The 19,642-nt window shown below is 37.4% G+C and overlaps 1 protein-coding gene across 11 annotated transcripts in view; it reads right to left on the reverse strand.

Moving 5' to 3' along the window:
• Nucleotides 1–17,014, reverse strand: part of LOC139977550 (uncharacterized) — a 185,141-nt gene extending 168,127 nt beyond the window's left edge. For 10 of the 11 annotated variants that reach the window (XM_071986944.1, XM_071986943.1, XM_071986941.1 and 7 more), the window contains exon 1: nt 3,089–3,234. In XM_071986944.1, the coding sequence (XP_071843045.1) occupies nt 3,089–3,152 (64 nt within the window). In that variant the 5' untranslated portion in view covers nt 3,153–3,234. Of the gene's footprint in view, nt 1–3,088; nt 3,235–16,624 lie in introns of those variants that run through there. The other variant, XM_071986934.1, reaches the window with a different exon arrangement.
• Between the last annotated feature and the right edge of the window lie 2,628 nt (nt 17,015–19,642).

The raw sequence follows: 19,642 nt of genomic DNA on the forward strand, positions 1-19,642 counted from the left end.
GGTTCAATATTGGCATGATCATCGCCTTCACTCTCTGCTTCGAATATGGGAAAGGGCACTCTAATAATAGCCCAATTTCACTGCCTGGTGAAGAACCACTATCACTTTGAACTTTGGTTGCCGCATTTGGTTCTAAATCTGACATTCCTCGGGAAATTTCGATCTGATTTCGCGCCGACTTGTTATCGATTGTTTTGTGTATTAATGTACACTTGTCGTACTGCAAGTATGATATGTGTTTGGAGGAATCAGCGAGAGCCGAATCGTGTTCATAACATGACGTCACATGATGTCATGAGATTAGGAAAATTTTCAGCCGAACGAACTTTTCAAGCCCGAAGAGAGTAAATTAAATCTCAATTTTCAAAGGGAAAAATCAAATTTTTAACTGGCAGAATGGTTGATATGTTCTAGAGAGCATTCTTAGATGGATCCCAAAAAGACAGGACGTTGACATTTTCGTGTCATGGCCACTTTAAACATTTTCGGTTGTATCGGCAAGTGGTTAACAATAAAGTAACGATGCTGTAGTGTATTTATATTCGTTTTTCAGTCTAGGATTTATTGGATTACTTCATGTGTACCGTTGTTTTGAAAATGGTTTGGCCGACGTTTTGAGCTTAGGTAAAACGATATTTTTGTTGAACGGAAGCCACTCAGCACCAGCATAAGATACAGCGGGAATGGTTGTCCCACGACACTGATGGCCATTATCATCAATATGTCTATATTTCTCTTATTTCTTGTTACTGCTCCCAATCCTTCTGCTTAAATTTTTGTTTCAAAAGGTTAGTAAATAGTTGTTGTAAATTGCATGCTTTCGTCAAAACACGAAGTTAATTCAATATATTTCTTCGCAGCAATTTTGTGTTCAAACTTGTATCACCTTTGACATTGTTCGTAGCAGAATTACTACCCTGTGCTGATAGTTTATTCCGTCCGGATTATCTGACTGATTCAGACGATTTGCGAGCTGATATTAGAACTGCCTCTTAAATCGCTTTTGAATAGAAACATAGTTTAGCTTTAAGCGTCCGGATTATCGGACACATGACGCTTTTCTGAAATGAAAGGGTTCTTGCCTCTGCAATCCTTACTGTTTTTTTACTTTGAGTCAGGCTAAAAACGTCCGGATTATCGGACAGAATCGGACATATCACCGTTGTAACTTCTATTGTAACAAACTGAGAAGATCGATTTAATCTGGTGTGAAAAAAGTAGGCAGTAAACGGCATGTTCCGTCCGGATTAAAAGTGAATATTGTTAGAGTGAAATGTACAAAAGCGTCCGACCGTCCGGAGGTGTCAGAAAACGTCCTAAAGTGTCTGGAAAAGTCTGAAAACGTCGTGTCCGGACGGTCGTGTCAACCTCGATGGAACACCACTGTACTTTGTGAATGCACTTATACACAAAATATAGGACAGAAATGCTCAGTGCCTTAACTTCGCTGTTTTCAGGGGCGGCCGGGCCCGCCCCTCCTTTTTACCACCCTGCCATTTCAACCCATTTCTACCCCCAGCCCCCTCCTTTATCCGCCCTGCTACCTCCCTACTCGCCAACTCTGTAGTAGCTTCATGCTTTGACCTTGCAGCGATTCCAACAACCAACTCTTCAAAAATTCCAGTACCTGCAGTGTGCATATCTCTCGCTGTATTCCAGATCACTGTACTACTGCATGTACAGTACATGCCTGTTCGAGCTTCATTTTCAACTACACATGCGCAAATCCTTAAAATCTGATCCAAAATTTACAGTATCCTGGGCTCTTTGCAAGGAATCATCTATACGAAAATTACAGTCTATGTGAATAGTTTTCTATGCAATGTAGATTTAAAAAAAATCACAATGTTCTAAAGTACAGTAGTTCTAACAGGAATGTTGCGCCTAAATAACATTTACTGAAGCATGTGGTTAATTGGACTGGGAAAAATTTTTGCAACAGAAACTACTGATGGTGAGAATGCACATTTTACAATAGCAACTCTTAATGCAGAGAGAAGAAACATACTGTCAGCTGAAATATCCTGTTCAGGATCAGAGATGTTAGCTTCCCACAAAATTCATAGATTGTCTCCACTCATTAACATTTTCTGATCAAAACAATGATTCAAATATTACGTGATAGTCTCAGAAACAATGCAAGTGCATCTTCGTTGACAAAATGTATACGTAATGTATGTGACAAGGCCCTAACGTTATAACATTGGAGTGCATACACATGATAGCCTATACAGCAAACTTCACTACATCTCTACACAGGGGAAAGTAAAGTCATTGTTGTTAAACAACATACTCGGTGTTCATTGAGCACTATAGGTGCAAGAATATTCACAGACAATGGATGGGGACTATTAACCAATCAAATCACTGGAATTTTGGAAAAGCATCATTGTCTATATTTAGCATGAAAATCATGAAAATCTCCGTAATAATGGGGTGTTGTTAACCCTGTACCTTGCAGTTGATTGTTATGATATATATATTTATTTTCAAACAAATTCAATGATCTGTAGGAGTAGGAGAACTTTTGGTTCTTGCAAGAAGAAGTTGTGGTTTTTGAAAAGAAATAATGAATGATGTTATGTTTTCCGTTGACCTAGTTGTGTGTATACTTGGGGTTTGTTTCTCAAAAACAAAGTTTGTGTCCGAGGGACGCAAGAAATTTGCAGATTTTGCATCCCTGGTCAAAACATTGCGTCCCGGACACATAATCTTGCATTCGTAACAATGCTGCATTAGCCACAAGTAAATGCTGCATTATTGTGTACAGCTGTCAACAATGGAAACTCTGGGTGAAGCCCTGTCACAAATTGATATTTTAGGGATACCAAGGAGTGCAGCTCTTTTGTGTGTTGTGGAATCCCTGGAAAGGCCTGTGTGATCACATGAGCATGAAGACTAAACAGTATATATTGGTCTGAAAAATGGGCAAGAAATTACCAAGTGGAATATTGTAGGGTTGTTTGACATTGTCCCTGAACATGATTTTCATCCGAAGCAAAAGATCCTGGTAAATTTGCAACCATCTGTTTCTACTTGGAAATCTGGAAAACTTCAGAGTTTTAGCCAATAACTATAAGCATCTCACCTTTAAAACTTGAAACCACCAATAGGATCCAGAGCAACAGCATCTTGTTCTGCCTGATAAACATTTCTTTCTGTCACAGATAAAAATAAGATCCTCCTGCATGTGATGATTATGATGGTCACTTCTTCAGTAGGTTTGTCTCTAATCTGTGATAAACAAGAGAGCCAGTTGGGTTTGAGATTCCTTGCCATATAATTTCAAATAACGATCTGATTTATTTAGAGCGAGTGAGTAAAATTGTCCAAGAATTAAGTGAGAGTAAAAGGCCAGGGTCAAGCGGTAACAGAGGGACATTTGACTGTATTTCTTACACATTTTGTCTCTCTTTGCATTAGTTTGAGGGAGTATGTTGCAATTTCTTGTGTGGTTATTTAGACAGGTAGTTACTTGTTTCATACCCATAAACTTAATTCTTGTGGCTGTTACTGTAGGAAAAATATGGCATGATAAACATCATGGTAACGGAGGGACACCAAATGAACATGTGTTTTCACACTTTTTGGAAGACGTCAAATCCACTGTTCTTAAGTTGCACTGACCATGTAACTTATATCAGGTGTTGGCTGGTACATTGCTTCACATACACCAAGGAAAAATTAGATGAACAGGCATTAATTGTCAAATCTACAGTTGATTTTGTACAGTAACGGAGGGACAATTTCGATGGTAACGGAGGGACACAAAATGTTCAGTGTTGTTTAGTGTAGCCTTTTGCCTGTTTTTGCTGCTTCAGATTCAAATTTTTATTGCTATTGGACTAACAGTTATATTACTTAGGGAAACAAGGATAAGAACATTAAACCAACAGCTATGTTCACCAAAACATTAGCAATTTTAGTGGTTAATAAAAATGTAAGAAAAAAATAGTAAGAAATTGATTAAAAGAACTAGTTTAAACAGAACATTAATTGACATCAAGGGGTAACATTGGTGACCATTAAGTTTGAAAATGTTCCACCACCCCCCATTCACAACTTGTCCCAAAATATCAACCAAGTCACACCTTGGCATTGGGAGTTAATTGCATTATATATGTCTAAAAATTAAATTTGAACTTGACATGTACTTCACACACAAAGGTCACCCGGGGGTCAACCAATTGACATTTTTGAATGGTATGACCTAACTAGAGCATCAAAACTGTAAAAATTCAAACATTTTTTCTTTGCCCATTTTCTCCCCCAAAAATACACGTGTTTTAACATTAATTGACCTTTGGTGACCTCGGATCACATGACCGTTAAGTTAGAAATTATTCCCCTTTACCATTTGCAACTTGTCCCAAAATATCAACCGTGTCACACCTTGGCACTGGGAGTTATTACACTAAATGTCTGAAGATTAACTTTGACCTCGTATAACTTAACACACAGCAGTCACCTGGGGTCAACCCATTGACATTTTTGATCGGTGTGACGTGAATATACCATCAAAACTATAAAAATTCAAACATTTTTTCTGTGCCCATTTTCTCCCCCCAAATCTTTTTTTTTTAACATTAATTGACCTTTGGTGACCTCGGATCACATGACCGTTAAGTTTGAAAATATACCCCTATGCCATTTGCAACTTGTCCCAAAATATCAACCGTGTCACACCTAGGCACTGGGATTTATTGCATTAAATGTCTGAAAATTAACTTTGACCTCGTATAACTTCGCACACGAAGGTCGCACAGGGGTCAACCTATTGACATTTATGATCAGAATGTACCTTTAACATCTGAAAATACAGTAGCATTGAAACTGTAAAAATCCCATTCATAGCACAAATTCATTGCAAAAGTGAATGATCCATTTTGGCTGCAGTGAACACAAGGGAAAGTCAATAAACTTTGTTATTAAACCAGTTTCAATCAAAATAATATGTCATTTTCCATCATGTTTCTGAAGAAGACCAGGATGCCAGCATTGCAGTGTACAGTAACTTTTGATATAGCATTAAATTTAGCTTAAATTGTGCACACAGTTTAGTCACATGTACTTGAGGGCAGTTAGTTTTATTTACAACCAAAGTTGACATTTGGTACTCATTGGCCATATTAATATAACAAATTTATGTGTAGAATTATATTACGGAAGATATCATTTTCTAGACATTGCTAAAAATGTTAGGTAATGGGACTGGCTGGCCTTATTTAACAAGAGCCCAAGGGCACTGTGGTTCCTTGCTTGGGGTATATGACAATACACATAATATTATCAAGCAAGATTGGGCTGAAATAGTCCAAGTAATTGTGGTCCTACATGTTCCCATAAAGTAACCAACACTATAGCCAACACTTTTGTGATCACAAAATGTGATCGGATTTTTTATCAAAAGGCACTTTTGAGATCTAAATATGGCGTCGCAAATGTAAGAAATATAAGAGACCTAAAAGCGTGTCAACAGATATGATAACAATGGTGACTTCAGATGACATGACCTTTAAGTTTCAAAATGTTCCACCACTCCATTCACAACTTGTCCCAAAAAATCAACCATGTCACACCTTGGCATTGAGATTTAATTGCATTAAATGTCAAAAAATTAACTTTGAACTTGTATGTAACTTCACACACAAAGGTCACCCGGAGGTCAACCAATTGACATTTTTGATCGGTGAAACCTAAATAGAGCATGAAACTGTAAAAATTCAAACATTTTTTCTTTGCCCATTTTCTCCCCCCATAATACTACTTTTTTAACATTAGCTGACCTTTGGTGACCTTGGATCACATGACCGTTAAGTTTGAAAATATTCCCCTATACCATTTGCAACTTGTCCAAAAAAATCAACCTTGTCACACCTTGGCACTGAGAGTTATTGCATTAAATGTGTGAAAATGAACTTTGATCTCAAATAACTTCGCACACGAAGGTCATATGGGGGTCAAGCCATTGACATTTTTGATCAGAAGGTACCTTTAACATCTGAAAATAGCATCGAAACTGTAAAAATCCACAAAACACAAAAAGGTCACCAGAGGTCAAATTGAGGTCAAAGGGCAACCAGATGCGGGTCGACAATTGGATTACATTGAAGCAACTCCCAACCCTAACGGACAATTTGTTCTCAAGTTGTCGCAAAAATACTAGTTTTTTATCATTAATTGACCTTTGGTGACCTTGTATCACATGACCGTTAAGTTTGAAAATATTCCCCTATACCATTTGCAACTACTCCAAAAATATCCACCTTGTCACACCTTGGAACTGGGAGTTATTGCATTAAATGTCTGAAAATGAACTTTGACCTCATATAACTTCGCACACGAAGGTCACACGGGGGTCAACCCATTGACATTTATGATCAGAAGGTACCTTTGACATCTGAAAATAGCATCAAAACTGTAAAAATCCCTAAAACACTGAAAAGGTCAACTGAGGTCAAATTGAGGTCAAGGGTCACCCAGATGCGGGTCGACAATTGGATTACATTGAAGCAACTCCCAACCCTAACAGACAATTTGTTCTCAAGTTATCGCAAAAATACTAGTTTTTTATCATTAATTGACCTTTGGTGACCTCGGATCACATGACAGTTAAGTTTGAAAATATTCCCCTATACTATTTGCAACTTGTCTCAAAATATCAACTGTGTAACACCTTGGCACTGGGAGTTATTACACTAAATGTCTGAAAATTAACTTTGACCTCATATAACTTAACATACAAAGGTCACCTTGGGTCAACTTATTGACATTTTTGATTGATGAGACTTAAATTAGAGCATCAAACTATACAAAATCAAACATTCTTTTCTTTGCCCATTTTCTACCCCCAAAATACTAGTTTTTTGACATTAATTGACCTTTGGTGACCTAGGATCACATGACCGTTAAGTTTGAAAATATTCCCCTATACCATTTGCAACTTGTCTCAAAATATCAACTGTGTAACACCTTGGCACTGGGAGTTATTGCATTAAATGTCTGAAAATTAACTTTGACCTCCTATAACTTCGCACATAAAGGTCACACAGGGTCAACCTATTGACATTTATGATCAGAAGGTACCTTTGACATCTGAAAATAGCATCGAAACTGTAAAAATCCCCAAAACACGAAAAGGTCACCAGAGGTCAAATTGAGGTCAAGGGTCACCCAGATGCGGGTTGACAATTGGATTACATTGAGGCAACTCCCAACCCTAACAGACATTTCGTTCTCAAGTTATTGCAAAAATACTAGTTTTTTATCATTAATTGACCTTTGGTGACCTCAGATCACATGACCGTTAAGTTTGAAAATGCTCCCCTAGCCAGTTCACAACTTGTCCCAAAATATCAATCTTGTCGCACATTGGCACTGGGAGTTATTGCAGTTTTAATATATTTGGTTTTTGGACCATAACTGACCTTTGTGGGCACCAAAAACAATAGGGCACACCTTCTCCATATGGCGGATCTATAGTCCAAGTTTGGCCTCAATCCAACATTCCCTTATTGAGATAGAGCGTACCCAAGCAAGTGTCACAGACGCACACACACACACACACGCACACACACCTACACACACACATACGCCAACCTGACTGCATAGGTTCCTTTTGCTAAAGCAAGGAACCAAAAATGTGGTACATTCAGAAACACTATTCCAACATATATATATAGTGAACAGTCACTTCTGCATGCCAATTGGCCTTACTATTTTATTTCAGTTTGTGTGGTTTCCAACAATCATTCAATACAGGGTGTGCCTGGTGTCAATTTAATTTTGCAAGTTTGAAAGTTGAGCCACTGATTTTAAAATTGTCATGAATGATCAACGCTTACAAGTACAACTAAAACATAGACCAGTGTTGGAAAACCTTGTTCAATTACCCGCGAACACACTTCCGATATCCCGCCGGTGTTCGCTAAGGCTAATGTACATGTGCTGCGAATTTTTCCAGGTACCTTACCAAACAACTGCCCGCTCATCCCGTCTAACACCTGTTTGTTAACATTTTTGGCACGTTTCCAAGAAACGTTTCATGGAGTATTCCCCATGATACACGAGGCACAGTTCATACCATACACGTAGCACATCGAGGCCCCACTAGCTATGGCCATCTTTATGAAAGTAAACCTTGTGGGCATTTCCATGAAAAAGTGGACATGGGCTCAAAATATAAATTCTGCAATGACATCTTGTCATTGGTTAAATGTTGTTGTAAACATATCCAAGTTTGTTGAATCAACATGATACCTACCGAAATATTGATTTTTTTTGTAGAAATTTGCATATGAAGTGAAAGGATGCTGTAATGCAAATTTTGTACACAAATTATGAACAGAATTGTTTTTGCTCTCCTAAGAAACTTAATGGTGATACTTTACTGATGTGTTCATTTATTGCTTACATAGGGCACTAACTTCAGATATCACTACCAACCTTTTGAATATATAATCCAAAATAATCTATTTTTTGCTTTATTCAAACCTATATTAGCTGATGTAACGTGAGTTACCAAAATAATGATTTTTTCCCCATACATAAAATATGTCACTATTAAAAATCTCATTATTAGATTTTGGTTTCTACTCATCATCCTGAAATGTAAAACAAGCAAAGAAATGATGTGCACCCCACAATGTTAAGTAGGGTAGGTGATGCAAATGGTAACGTGAGTTACCATGTAACGTGAGTTACCATGTAACGTGAGTTACCATACAATATAATCATGCTTATAATGTAGACAATTATGCTACCAAGTCAAACTAACGCACCAAATGTGGTGCATAAACATGGCCAGAATTGAATTGTTGGTTTTCACTGTTTTATAATCATTGTTAATATTTAGTGTTTACAAGGGTCCAAAAATCGGGAACCTGGAACCGGAGAGCCGTCACCTGTAGGGTATCCGGGTAACCGGAAAAATATTACCCTTGTGTATCACGATTTTCAGGAAACTACATATTGGATGCTATACTAAATGAATAATATTCTCCAATGACAATGTTTTCATGTTCAAATAGGTGTAAGATAAGGTATAAACCCTTCCTCAACAATTTCTATTTGCTTTTGTTTCTTTCATTAACTTGTTAATAAATTAACATCACTACTAACATCGCACTGCCGCCGCTGCTTATGTTTGCTCTCCCATATAAATATCCAATTTAGCTCTTAAACAGTTTTAACTACTACTATCTATTATGCAGGCCCAGGGTTCGCATTAGCTGTGCGATTGCATGATTCCCACAATTTGATCCAATTTGGAATAAACGTTTAGTTAAAAACATTTGCGATTATTTTTTTTTAATTATCCCGTCTACTATCCATTAGTAACATCTCGTAAAAGTCAGTCTTTCCTTTTATGAAATAAACAAATGAAAAAATAGTAATTGTGAGGATTTTTTCAATTCCTTTCAACATGGTAGCCTAACACCACACTAAGTCAATGGGGTAATCTAGCCTAACCATCTGTTCATTTGTAGAAATTGTGACGCAGTTATAAGATATCTATGGAATACTTATATTATTGCTGTTATCTCCGACCACATGGTAGCCTCACACCACTCTTAGTCAATGGAAAATCTTGCCTAACCATAGACCTATGAAAAAAAAGTCAAACTTTGCATAGGATTCGGGTAATAAGTTAGAAACCGGGTAGTATCGCGTCGGGTGGGTACCCGGGTACCTGGATACCGACGGTAGCAAGCTGTGTGTGTTTTTTCTGGGATCGATGGTGGTGTCTAACACTTCTGTTACACCTCATTCGAATCTAGGTCAGATTACCGGCATGAGACGTTTCTCTATGCGCAAGTCTTGACACCCAAGGGAATTTTGATTTTTGTACATTTTGCTAGGCCAGATATAAGAAAACGGGCTGCTAACGCTGTTAGACAGTGAAAGACCACATTCTCATAGTAACCCATAACCATATAGATACATCCATGAAATATTACACTATACTATCACAGGGCCTCTTGAACCTGACCACTTGCAACAATGTCACACAATCTTTATCATTGATGTCAATTGTTTTGGCCATTTCCGCCAGTGTTCAATGGCTTTAATGTTGAATGATATGGAGCACTGTAGTGATTCCTACAGTATTTGAAACTGTAAATAAGTTTATAACAGTTACTTTGTGTTACAAAGTGAATACAAGAAGTATTTTTATTAAGGCTTAAAACTGTTACATAAGAATTAATAAGATTGAATTGTGTCAGCAACTTATATTTTATGAACTGTAATGTGTGGACAAATTGTAACGTGAGTTACCGTAACGTGAGTTACCGAGTCTTGCATCAATTTTATGCAACTGGACAATGATATAGGATTTTTTTGGCAACCTATATGTTTACTTGTAGGTAAGGTATAACTACCATATTTCACTTTTCTTTGAGTTCATTTAGTATGAGGACACTTTTTGAATAATATTTGTCTTCCAATTTTGGCGCTTTTAGAAATGTAACGTGAGTTACCGACTCTTTTTGCCTTATAAAATCTACAAGAAGCAAATTTTTTTTTTTTTTTTTTTGCTGAGGTATGCCTCAGCATTGTGTTAACTACTGTAGAAGAAGTAATTGATCAAACTCATGTGTTAGTAAAAAATATGGTACAAAAAGAAGACGAAAAACATCAAAAATGTAACGTGAGTTACCGTGGAAATGCCCTTGTAATAAAATATGTTTTAGGCCACTTGGCATGATTATCTAGATGCTTAATATTATTTCCATGTTCTTGTAGACAACGTGAAGTTCGCAAAATACAATTTGTTGTGTTTTTGTAGTTACGTGAGATCCGAAACCGACAAGGTGGTTAGGCTATTTGCTATGCACTTAACTATGGTAGGATATTATTTTTCCGTATTTTTGGAAATTCTAGAAAATACTTTCTTTTCCCCCCGCTTAACACCAGATGTGGTCTTACGGTTTATTCATAAATGGGTGTACTAGAGCCTTGTTTACATGACATTAGTTGCATTTAGCACGATATGCCAGTTTCGCGTGAATTTTTCGAAAGTGTTTTGCTGGATCTTTCGTAAAATTTGAAAGATGTACCAACTTACTTTTCGTACACAATTGGTAATTTCTCTACTGATTTTCAGAGTTTTTTTTATAGTCAAGTGAATACGTTGTGCATTGAGTGTAAACTTATCGGGAATGCAAGAAAACGATGCGGGAATTTCCAGCAGACAAATGTTTTCTTTGCGGGATTACTGAGTCAGTTGAAGGGAATCCCGCACCTTAGAGGGAACACTGAATTGAAGTCAAATTCATACGAAAGAAAACGTTTACTACCTAACATACAATATAAGTATAAACAAATGTGGAATGGCAATATTGTCCAAAACATTTCCCGCGAGGCTGATTTATTACAGCAACCTTCCCGCACTGGGCCGTGTGTGTCCGTGTGACATTTCCCTTGTGAGTGGGTTGGGGACACATCATTACTCGTTATATAGGCTATTGTGACTAAAATTGCGAGCACGCTCTCCGGACATTTTTCTTTTGTTTCTGAAACTTTTCTTCTGAAATTTTCCTATTGTTTTTACAGATCCTTCATGTTTTAAGTTTCGTCCCGTTTTTTTTTCTTTTTTCCCCCGATTTTTTTTTACTCCAGCCAGGCTGGATTTCCTGCGAGCATCGCGGGTTCCCGCGAACCTGGTTCGGAAGGTTCGCAAGGTTTTCCAGCCCTGACATAGACCTTTTCATATTTCATCCTCTCCCAATTGCAGTTCTGTAGTGTCTACAATTATAATTCTCTTTTCAGACTTTCGCGGTCAGTTCGTTGTACCCTGTATGTAGTATCACGGTAGTGCTTCATACAGTAGTAATTGATTATATATGAACAGAACATATTTATGAATGCCACATTACGTACTTCTTAAGCTCAAACAATTCCCTGTAAAAAATTGTTATATTAGATTTGAAATATTTTCGCTGTATGTTTATAAATGCTCTGTGAACTTTGCAGAAAGCGCACCATCTTCCACAGTAAATTCTCATTGAGATTAATCATTGACGAAAATCAGTTTATACCTTAAACTTGCTTCAAGTTCGCCAAGGTATTGCTGTTATCCTAACAGTATGTGGATATTTGTAACCAGCGTTTCCGCTAAGCCGCTATGACGCGATTTTGACGCAATGGCTTGCCGATTTGACGCACTGGCGTTCAGAGAGAGAGAAACAAAAAGAGGGTTTCATTTTCTCCTGAATTTTATACAATGTGAATAGGAAAAAAAATCGTTTCAAAAGGCATGGTGTTCAGAACTTAAACTTGAAGTGAAGAAATTATTATTGTAAATTGTTCCCAATTTATCGTCAGAAATGTTAGATTAGTGATCGTTAACTTTACCGTAGCGCTGGTTTCTATACAGTCACGTAGATTTAGCTCGATTGCTGTAAAGCTATGTCCAGTAAATCATATAACGTAATGTGCACGTGCACTGATGTGTTGCCTACACTACGATGGTTCGCAATACCAGTGTACTAAATATAATATCTGTATAGCCTACCTTACTGTACGTTACAGGGCAGGTCCAAGCTATTGTATACCTAGAAGCCAAATTTCAAACTTTGCTGAAGCACCCTAAATGTGGTATCATGTTAATGCTGAATTATTTAAGTTCAGATTTTCATAAATTTTTTGAATTTTTTTGCATATATATTCGAACAATTACAGCCAGCTAATTTGCATAAATTCAAGTTGCAGTGTGACGTACGGGACATTTGGAATCCTATTTCCCTGCCAGCAATATGAACTAATTGAATATATAAGTTATATATGTGGGACATGATTCACCCTTCCTTCCAATAATGTGAATATGTTATGTTACATTTTGATTCAGCTGACTGAAACAAGGATACAATGTTCTCATCAATCATTACTATATTATGATTACATGACAAATATATAGGTTTGAGATTTAAAAATGTGCAAAAAATGTCTAATATTCAAATTGGCACCATACCATGAAGGAGTTGAGTGCCAAAGCTGAAATTTGGTGTATGAGTATATTATAAATATGTGTAAAGTTCTGGTGTAAATTTCAAAATACAGTATGTTTCAATTGATCGCGGGGTCAACCGGAATCAAGAAGGGAGCCCTCTTTTTGACCATTTTCTGGCTGGAGCCAACTTTGGGCCCATGCCATTGCTTAATTAATGCATTGGTAAGCTTATAATTGCTTATGGGTATAGATATGCAACCATAGATTATACCCAAGGAATAGGATTCATGTGACCCCTAATGTGGGCACAGGGTGACCCTAAAAATCACAAAAAACATTTTCGGCTGAATAAAGTGCCTACTTGGGTGATCATAACCAGAACAATAAAGGAGATACAGTTAAATTGAGTGCAGATTCATGAATTTTGGCAAGAAGTAAGATAGAATACCAAATGTGAGCTCTCTACCTGGTACAAGGACTGAATTATGAGCTTCAAAGTCGGAAAATATCACAAAAGTCACTTTTCGCGAATCGCGCAAGCACAAAAAGGCCGTCTTGGCCAAATTTCAACGGGCTATATCTCAAAAACGACATGGAGTATGGTTTTAATATTTTGTATGTGTTCATTTGGGACATACTCAATCATTCTGATGAAATTTCATCAAAATCTGAGAGGGTCACCTGGGGACCACTGGCTGATTTGACACGAAATGACCCACATTTAAGTCTCTGAAATGTCCTGCACGTCACAGTGCAAATAGCTTAGACCTGCCCTACTGTACAGAACATTGCAACAGGGTTAGAAATAAGCAGGGGTGACGGCCGATTCGCCCTAGCAAGTGCTAAAAAAGCCCTCCGAAAGCACAATTGCAAGGGCGAAAAAGAAATATAAGAAAATCGCCCTCGTAATATCAGGTGTCTGTGTAAATTTAATTGTGACATCCTTTTTGCTTTAGCTCTGGGTTTGCAATAGCAGCGCTAATCGCACAAACAGTTCTCACAATCCTGCATCACATTTAATCAAATTTGAAGCAGTGCGGGAGGGTCGCGCACAATCACCGGGAACTTCGCGCAGTCACTGGCAAATTACGGCCTCCACTGAGCAATTTCAGTTCCAGCGATAATATCCTAAAATCCCCCAAAATCTCCGACCATGGTAGCCTCACTTCAAACTAAGTCAACATGGAACTGTAACCTAGCCCCATCTGTTTATTTGCTCAAGTTGTGTCACAAATAAAAAATAAAAATATCCAAGAAAAACTGCAATCTTTGACAACATGTTAGCCTAACAACCACACTAAGTCAATGGGAAATGTAGCCTAACCATTGGTTTGAAAAAAAAAAAAAAAAATTGCTGGAAAATGTTGTAATTTACGTACACCATTGCTGTGGAGATGGATTGAAGGTTTTAACTTCGATTACTTTTCAGCGATATAATGGTTTCGTATTTGGTGGTGGGTGATTTTATCCACACACGAAAAAATACATGATTAAAGGAAAGGGCACCTTCAGTAGAAGTTAACCTGTGTTTTCTATTTCAGCTCATGGGTTATTGGTTTTTCGTCATATATACTGTATTAGGTGGATTGACGTTATTTGCTAAGCGATCGCAAATGTTGGCAATTAAACTTTCAATGAATTTGCTATTTGGTCGCAGCTAACTAGGAAGAGGGTAATTGTGCTTACTTGATCCTGATGAAATTGCTTACAACCTTTTCCGTAAACAGCATATTGAACTTTGGAAAAGCGCCCCCTTAAACCTTAAAAAACCCTTGTAAATACATTAAGGGGGCGTTTTTAACTTTTCATTTTCCAAAATAGCCCCCCAGAGCCAAATCTAAATTCCTACCATGCATTGCAAGTGGTGCACTATATTTGAGCCAAATTTAGCTTGTAAAAATAAAGCGTAATATGCAACAAACTTATTTATTATTATTCAGCAATCATCGTGTAAATAAAGCTCAGAGTTTCATGCCTCAATTTAAAATCAGACATTGGATTGGCCGATGTTTAGTACACAGGGGCGTAGCCAGTATGTATTACTGTATATATGCTTTTTTTTTGTAAGTTTTTTTTTTTTTTAAAACACCCATAACACAAATCCATAAGCTTGCTGGACAAGTTTTAGAGTCTAGACAGGAAAATCTATTGAAATGAACATAGCAAGAATATGGCTTAATTAGGTGACCTATTCTTCTGTCATTTAGGCTGTCATTTCTATCGCGTGCCGTTTTAATCAACACTCTACCTGCCGAAGACCGAAGAAGACTAGGATCTGATCTTGTCAGTTTTTTAACATCTAGTTAAGAACCTGTTTACGCAGAAAATATTTCAGTTGAGAAACAATACACAGTCAAATACTGTAAGCCTATTGTTGATTAACAGACTTTATAGAGCTGCAGCACTTTGTTGCCTGTTGTTACTGACTTACTCTGTACATGTACCTTGCTAATTTTAAATACAATTATGTAGTATTGAATTAAGTACTTTTTTAACTTGTTTGTTTTTTTGGTTTAAAAGTTATATTGAATGAGGTGTCTCAAGTTACCAAGAGGCCATTGAACCAACATGAACACACTGGAAGGCCCGTTTCCGGCCATCTGGGGGGTTTGTAAAACCAAAAGTTTTCTTGTACGCTCCGCGCCAACTGATGGTGGCGCTCCGCTCAGATTATCTTGACTACAACTAAGAAAATCCTGGCTACGCCCCTGGTACTAATACTGTCAGCAAAATGTTACATCGTGTAAAGTCACGAAAACATTGAGCGATTGTGTTTTGGTTCAATAAAATAATTTTCCCGGAATTTTACCCCCTCTCCTTAGACCCCTCCCCCAGGACGGGATGAGTCAAATATTTCAGATATTAGCCATTTTGACTCAATGGGAAATTTCTTAGAGGAAACACTGTTTGTAACAATAGCCTTGCTAATATTGAGGTTTGACTTGCCCACGAGTGGCTCGCCAAAATGTCAAGTGTACAGCATTTTCTATTCAACACAAAATAATACTGTACTTATATGCAGTCTACATCACTTTGACTCTATTCAAATGGTAAGATAAATTTTTTGTTCATTGCCAAAAAAATAACGTGAATGTAAAGTATTTTGAATGCTTCCAAAAGTGCTAAAATCGCAGAGCTTCCTGCACCTTTGCCCCTTTCCCCAAGCCTGGTAGGTGATTTGGACTTCCACTCAGTTTTACAAAAAAAGCTGGCTAGAACCCTACATAATACAATACAATACATTCCATACCTATCAAAACAAATGGTATAGGCATAGCCTAGCCTTGTTAGTTTACTCTATGGCTAATGGTTGTTACTGCAAAAATGAAAGATTATTGTGGCAGAAAGTATTGATGGAAAAAAAAATCCCCAGTTAGTCTAACGGTAGCTTACGTCATCATAGCTTTGAACGTTTTCTTCTTTGCCTAGTCAAACTATATGGCCTATTCATACTAGGCTGCTCTTGCACTTTGCAGCCTGGAGTTAAGCTAGACCTATTTGTAATAGTAGCCTATGGTATGTTGGGAGTGTTACTGTGCCATAGGTTTTGGTGTTCCAAAACTTGTAGGCTAAATCTAAGAAATTAACTGTTGCGGAATATAGATCCCGCGCCTTAGATCTACTGTAGCCTAATTGTTACTGTTTAGGCCTCGCCTGTGTAGTACTACTTACATCCGTTCTTTGTCAGTAAACAGTAGTACACTCCGTGCTCTAAGTTATACTACTGGTACCACCGCCAGTAATAGTAGGCCCCAAGGCCTAGTGTTACACTATCCGTGTTAAATCAAGGAGTTCACGCAGACCACAGGTCTAACGTTTTAAAACTATTGCAAAAGCAATAATCGCGTAATTCTTCAGTAGGTTAAACGGTCGAATCAGCAGAAGAAGGTGGTAGATATTTTCAGGTACAATTATTCTTAAATGTAGCCAACGCACACCTTACGTGCTCAATGGCTAAAGTATTGTTAGGATCCGAAAACGCATCTAACCTTACGAAATGGAGCTTGTCATGTCAATAAATGTATCGTGATACAGCGTACTATTGCCATTAGGGGTATTGCAGCTCTGTACAGCTCCAGTTCAGTGGATTTAATGATATTATATTATATATGTGAAACCGTTGTGTTAAATTAAGCCCCGCCCCGTTTTGAAACTGTGCTACGGTGTCTCAATGTGACCTGAGTTTTGTAAAATAAAAAGGGTTGCAAATACAAATTTAATATGATCCTAAATGGACTACATATATTAGAGTCGTTTTCAGTACACTGTAAATTGATTCCGGCTACATTGATGCACATTTAGGGTGTTTTCGGGGTTAAAACTCAGCTCCACCTCAGGGCAGCTCAATACGGCATTTTAGTGTGGATACGGCATTTTGGTGTGGATTACTCTACCAGCTGCCTTTGACAATTTTTTAACCAGGAACAGAGATGTACATAATCATAACACGAGGCATGCTAATCATGCCCACTATAATCTCTGCAATACCACCATTGGAACTTTAAGCCTATATACTGTAACGTTGACCTCGGTCCACTGCATACAAGCACAGTCAACCAAAATGATGAAGAGAACTTTCTGTGTTGTTTCTTGAAAATCACTTTATTTCTCAAATTTTTACAAATGATTATTCTTAATTGGTGAGTCGAAGAACAGCAAGACGGATTTACAGTGTGTCAGTGTATAAAACGGTTTCAAACTTGAGTAATTGCTCAAGAGTAACACTGAGCCTGGAAACTAGCAATGACCTATGATGAGCATGTAATAATAACGTATACCTGAGTAAATACATTCACTGGTATCTGAGAAAGTGTCTCACCGGCACAGCCACTCGCGAGTAAGTAGAGTATACTAGATAACAATAAGCAGTGTTCTCCCCAGTCCATATACCACGGTTGCTCTTGAGAAAGTATCCTATGAGCAGGTTTCTAGTATGCAGCTAAACATTGAGAAGACAACTGAGCAAACGTCTCAGGAGTAGATTTCTCATAAGTGAGAAATCATAATTTGAGTAGTTATCTCATGAGTAGGTAAACGATGAGAAAATATATTTGAGTCGTTATCTCACGAGTAGATGACCAGTGAGTAGATTTCTCATGAGTAGGTAAACGATGAGAAAATATATTTGAGTAGTTATCTCACGAGTAGATGACCAGTGAGCAGATTTCTCATGAGTAGGTAAACGATGAGAAAATATATTTGAGTAGTTATCTCACGAGTAGATGACCAGTGAGTAGATTTCTCATGAGTAGGTAAACGATGAGAAAATATATTTGAGTAGTTATCTCACGAGTAGATGACCAGTGAGCAGATTTCTCATGAGTAGGTAAACGATGAGAAAATATATTTGAGTAGTTATCTCACGAGTAGATGACCAGTGAGCAGATTTCTCATGAGTAGGTAAACGATGAGAAAATATAATTGAGTATATGGCTGGCTAACTATTGAGAAGGTATTTGGCGAGTAAATCAATCGCCAGAAAGACGTCCTTTCACGTGGTATATAATGTAAGGAATTTGATTAAAAGTATTCCAAGTTCGCTAGATCGTAAATTAACAGTCTTTCCCAAAATCTAACAGACAAATAACTACCAAATCATGGCTAACGATCGCTTTAAAACTGACAACCAACATGTATCATCATGAACTTGTTTACTATATACCCCACTTGCGCTCAATGGCTACGTGACTCTCAGTGGCCTATAACACAACAACGGGTCAACATATCGTTCCTTATTTTCTTAATTAACACTTTGGTCCCTACATATATTCTGACCCAAGTTACTTGATACAGAAATAATTACTTAATAACACATTTCTTAGCTCGCTACGTTACGACAAAGCGCTGCCTCGAACACAGTACCTAACGTTGCAGTATATCAACCAGCCTATCGAACCTAGCCCTTCGTTAAATTCTCGAACTAAGTTTACTCTGAATAACACAACCGTTTCGTGTCCTAAACTAATTTACGGATCATTGCAACTATTTGTAAGCAATAGGTCATTAATTTTACAGCTAAACGTGTCCTTGATCAAGTAATTAAACTTATATAAGGCCCAATTCACCTATAATTCCGACAACTTACATGTATACGTCTTATAGGCCATCAGCTGAAGCTCAAAATGTGGCTGTAAAATCAGTTTCGTTCCAGCAACACCGGGTCTAGATTTTTAATGCATTTTGGGGTAGTTTAATGCATCACAAACATTATATCAAAAGTTCTCCAAAAAATTTCCTGCAGTATTTTTGTAAGAAACCCTTGAAATTGGGTATGTTATGTAGACATTACGTGCTACGATGCTATGTATTAGGAACACATGTGCTAACGTTAGATTTGGTACAGTGGTGCATACATACCACTCTTTTCTTGTTAAATTACGACTGATATATTTTTTTGTATAATAGTTGGGTCAGGGTTACAAGAATGGTGGAAGAGGATTCTGGTCTAAAGGTCAGTGAGGGTTGTTTTCAGGCATTACAAGTTGTGCCCCCCCCCCCTCCATTTTCGCCAAAATGGTAAAAAATCACATTTTCAACTTTGAAATATGAAATACAATTTTTGCACATTATAACTTAAGGGTTTTAATTATAAAAATGTACCACTTTTAATAAACTCAGATATAATGCTTTGTAATAAATCAAATATTTTTAGATTTTCCCCCTATGTTATGAATGCATTTCGTCTGTGCA

Source organism: Apostichopus japonicus, chromosome 12 (genome assembly GCF_037975245.1).
Source record: "Apostichopus japonicus isolate 1M-3 chromosome 12, ASM3797524v1, whole genome shotgun sequence".
Classification (NCBI taxonomy): Eukaryota; Metazoa; Echinodermata; class Holothuroidea; order Aspidochirotida; family Stichopodidae; genus Apostichopus; species Apostichopus japonicus.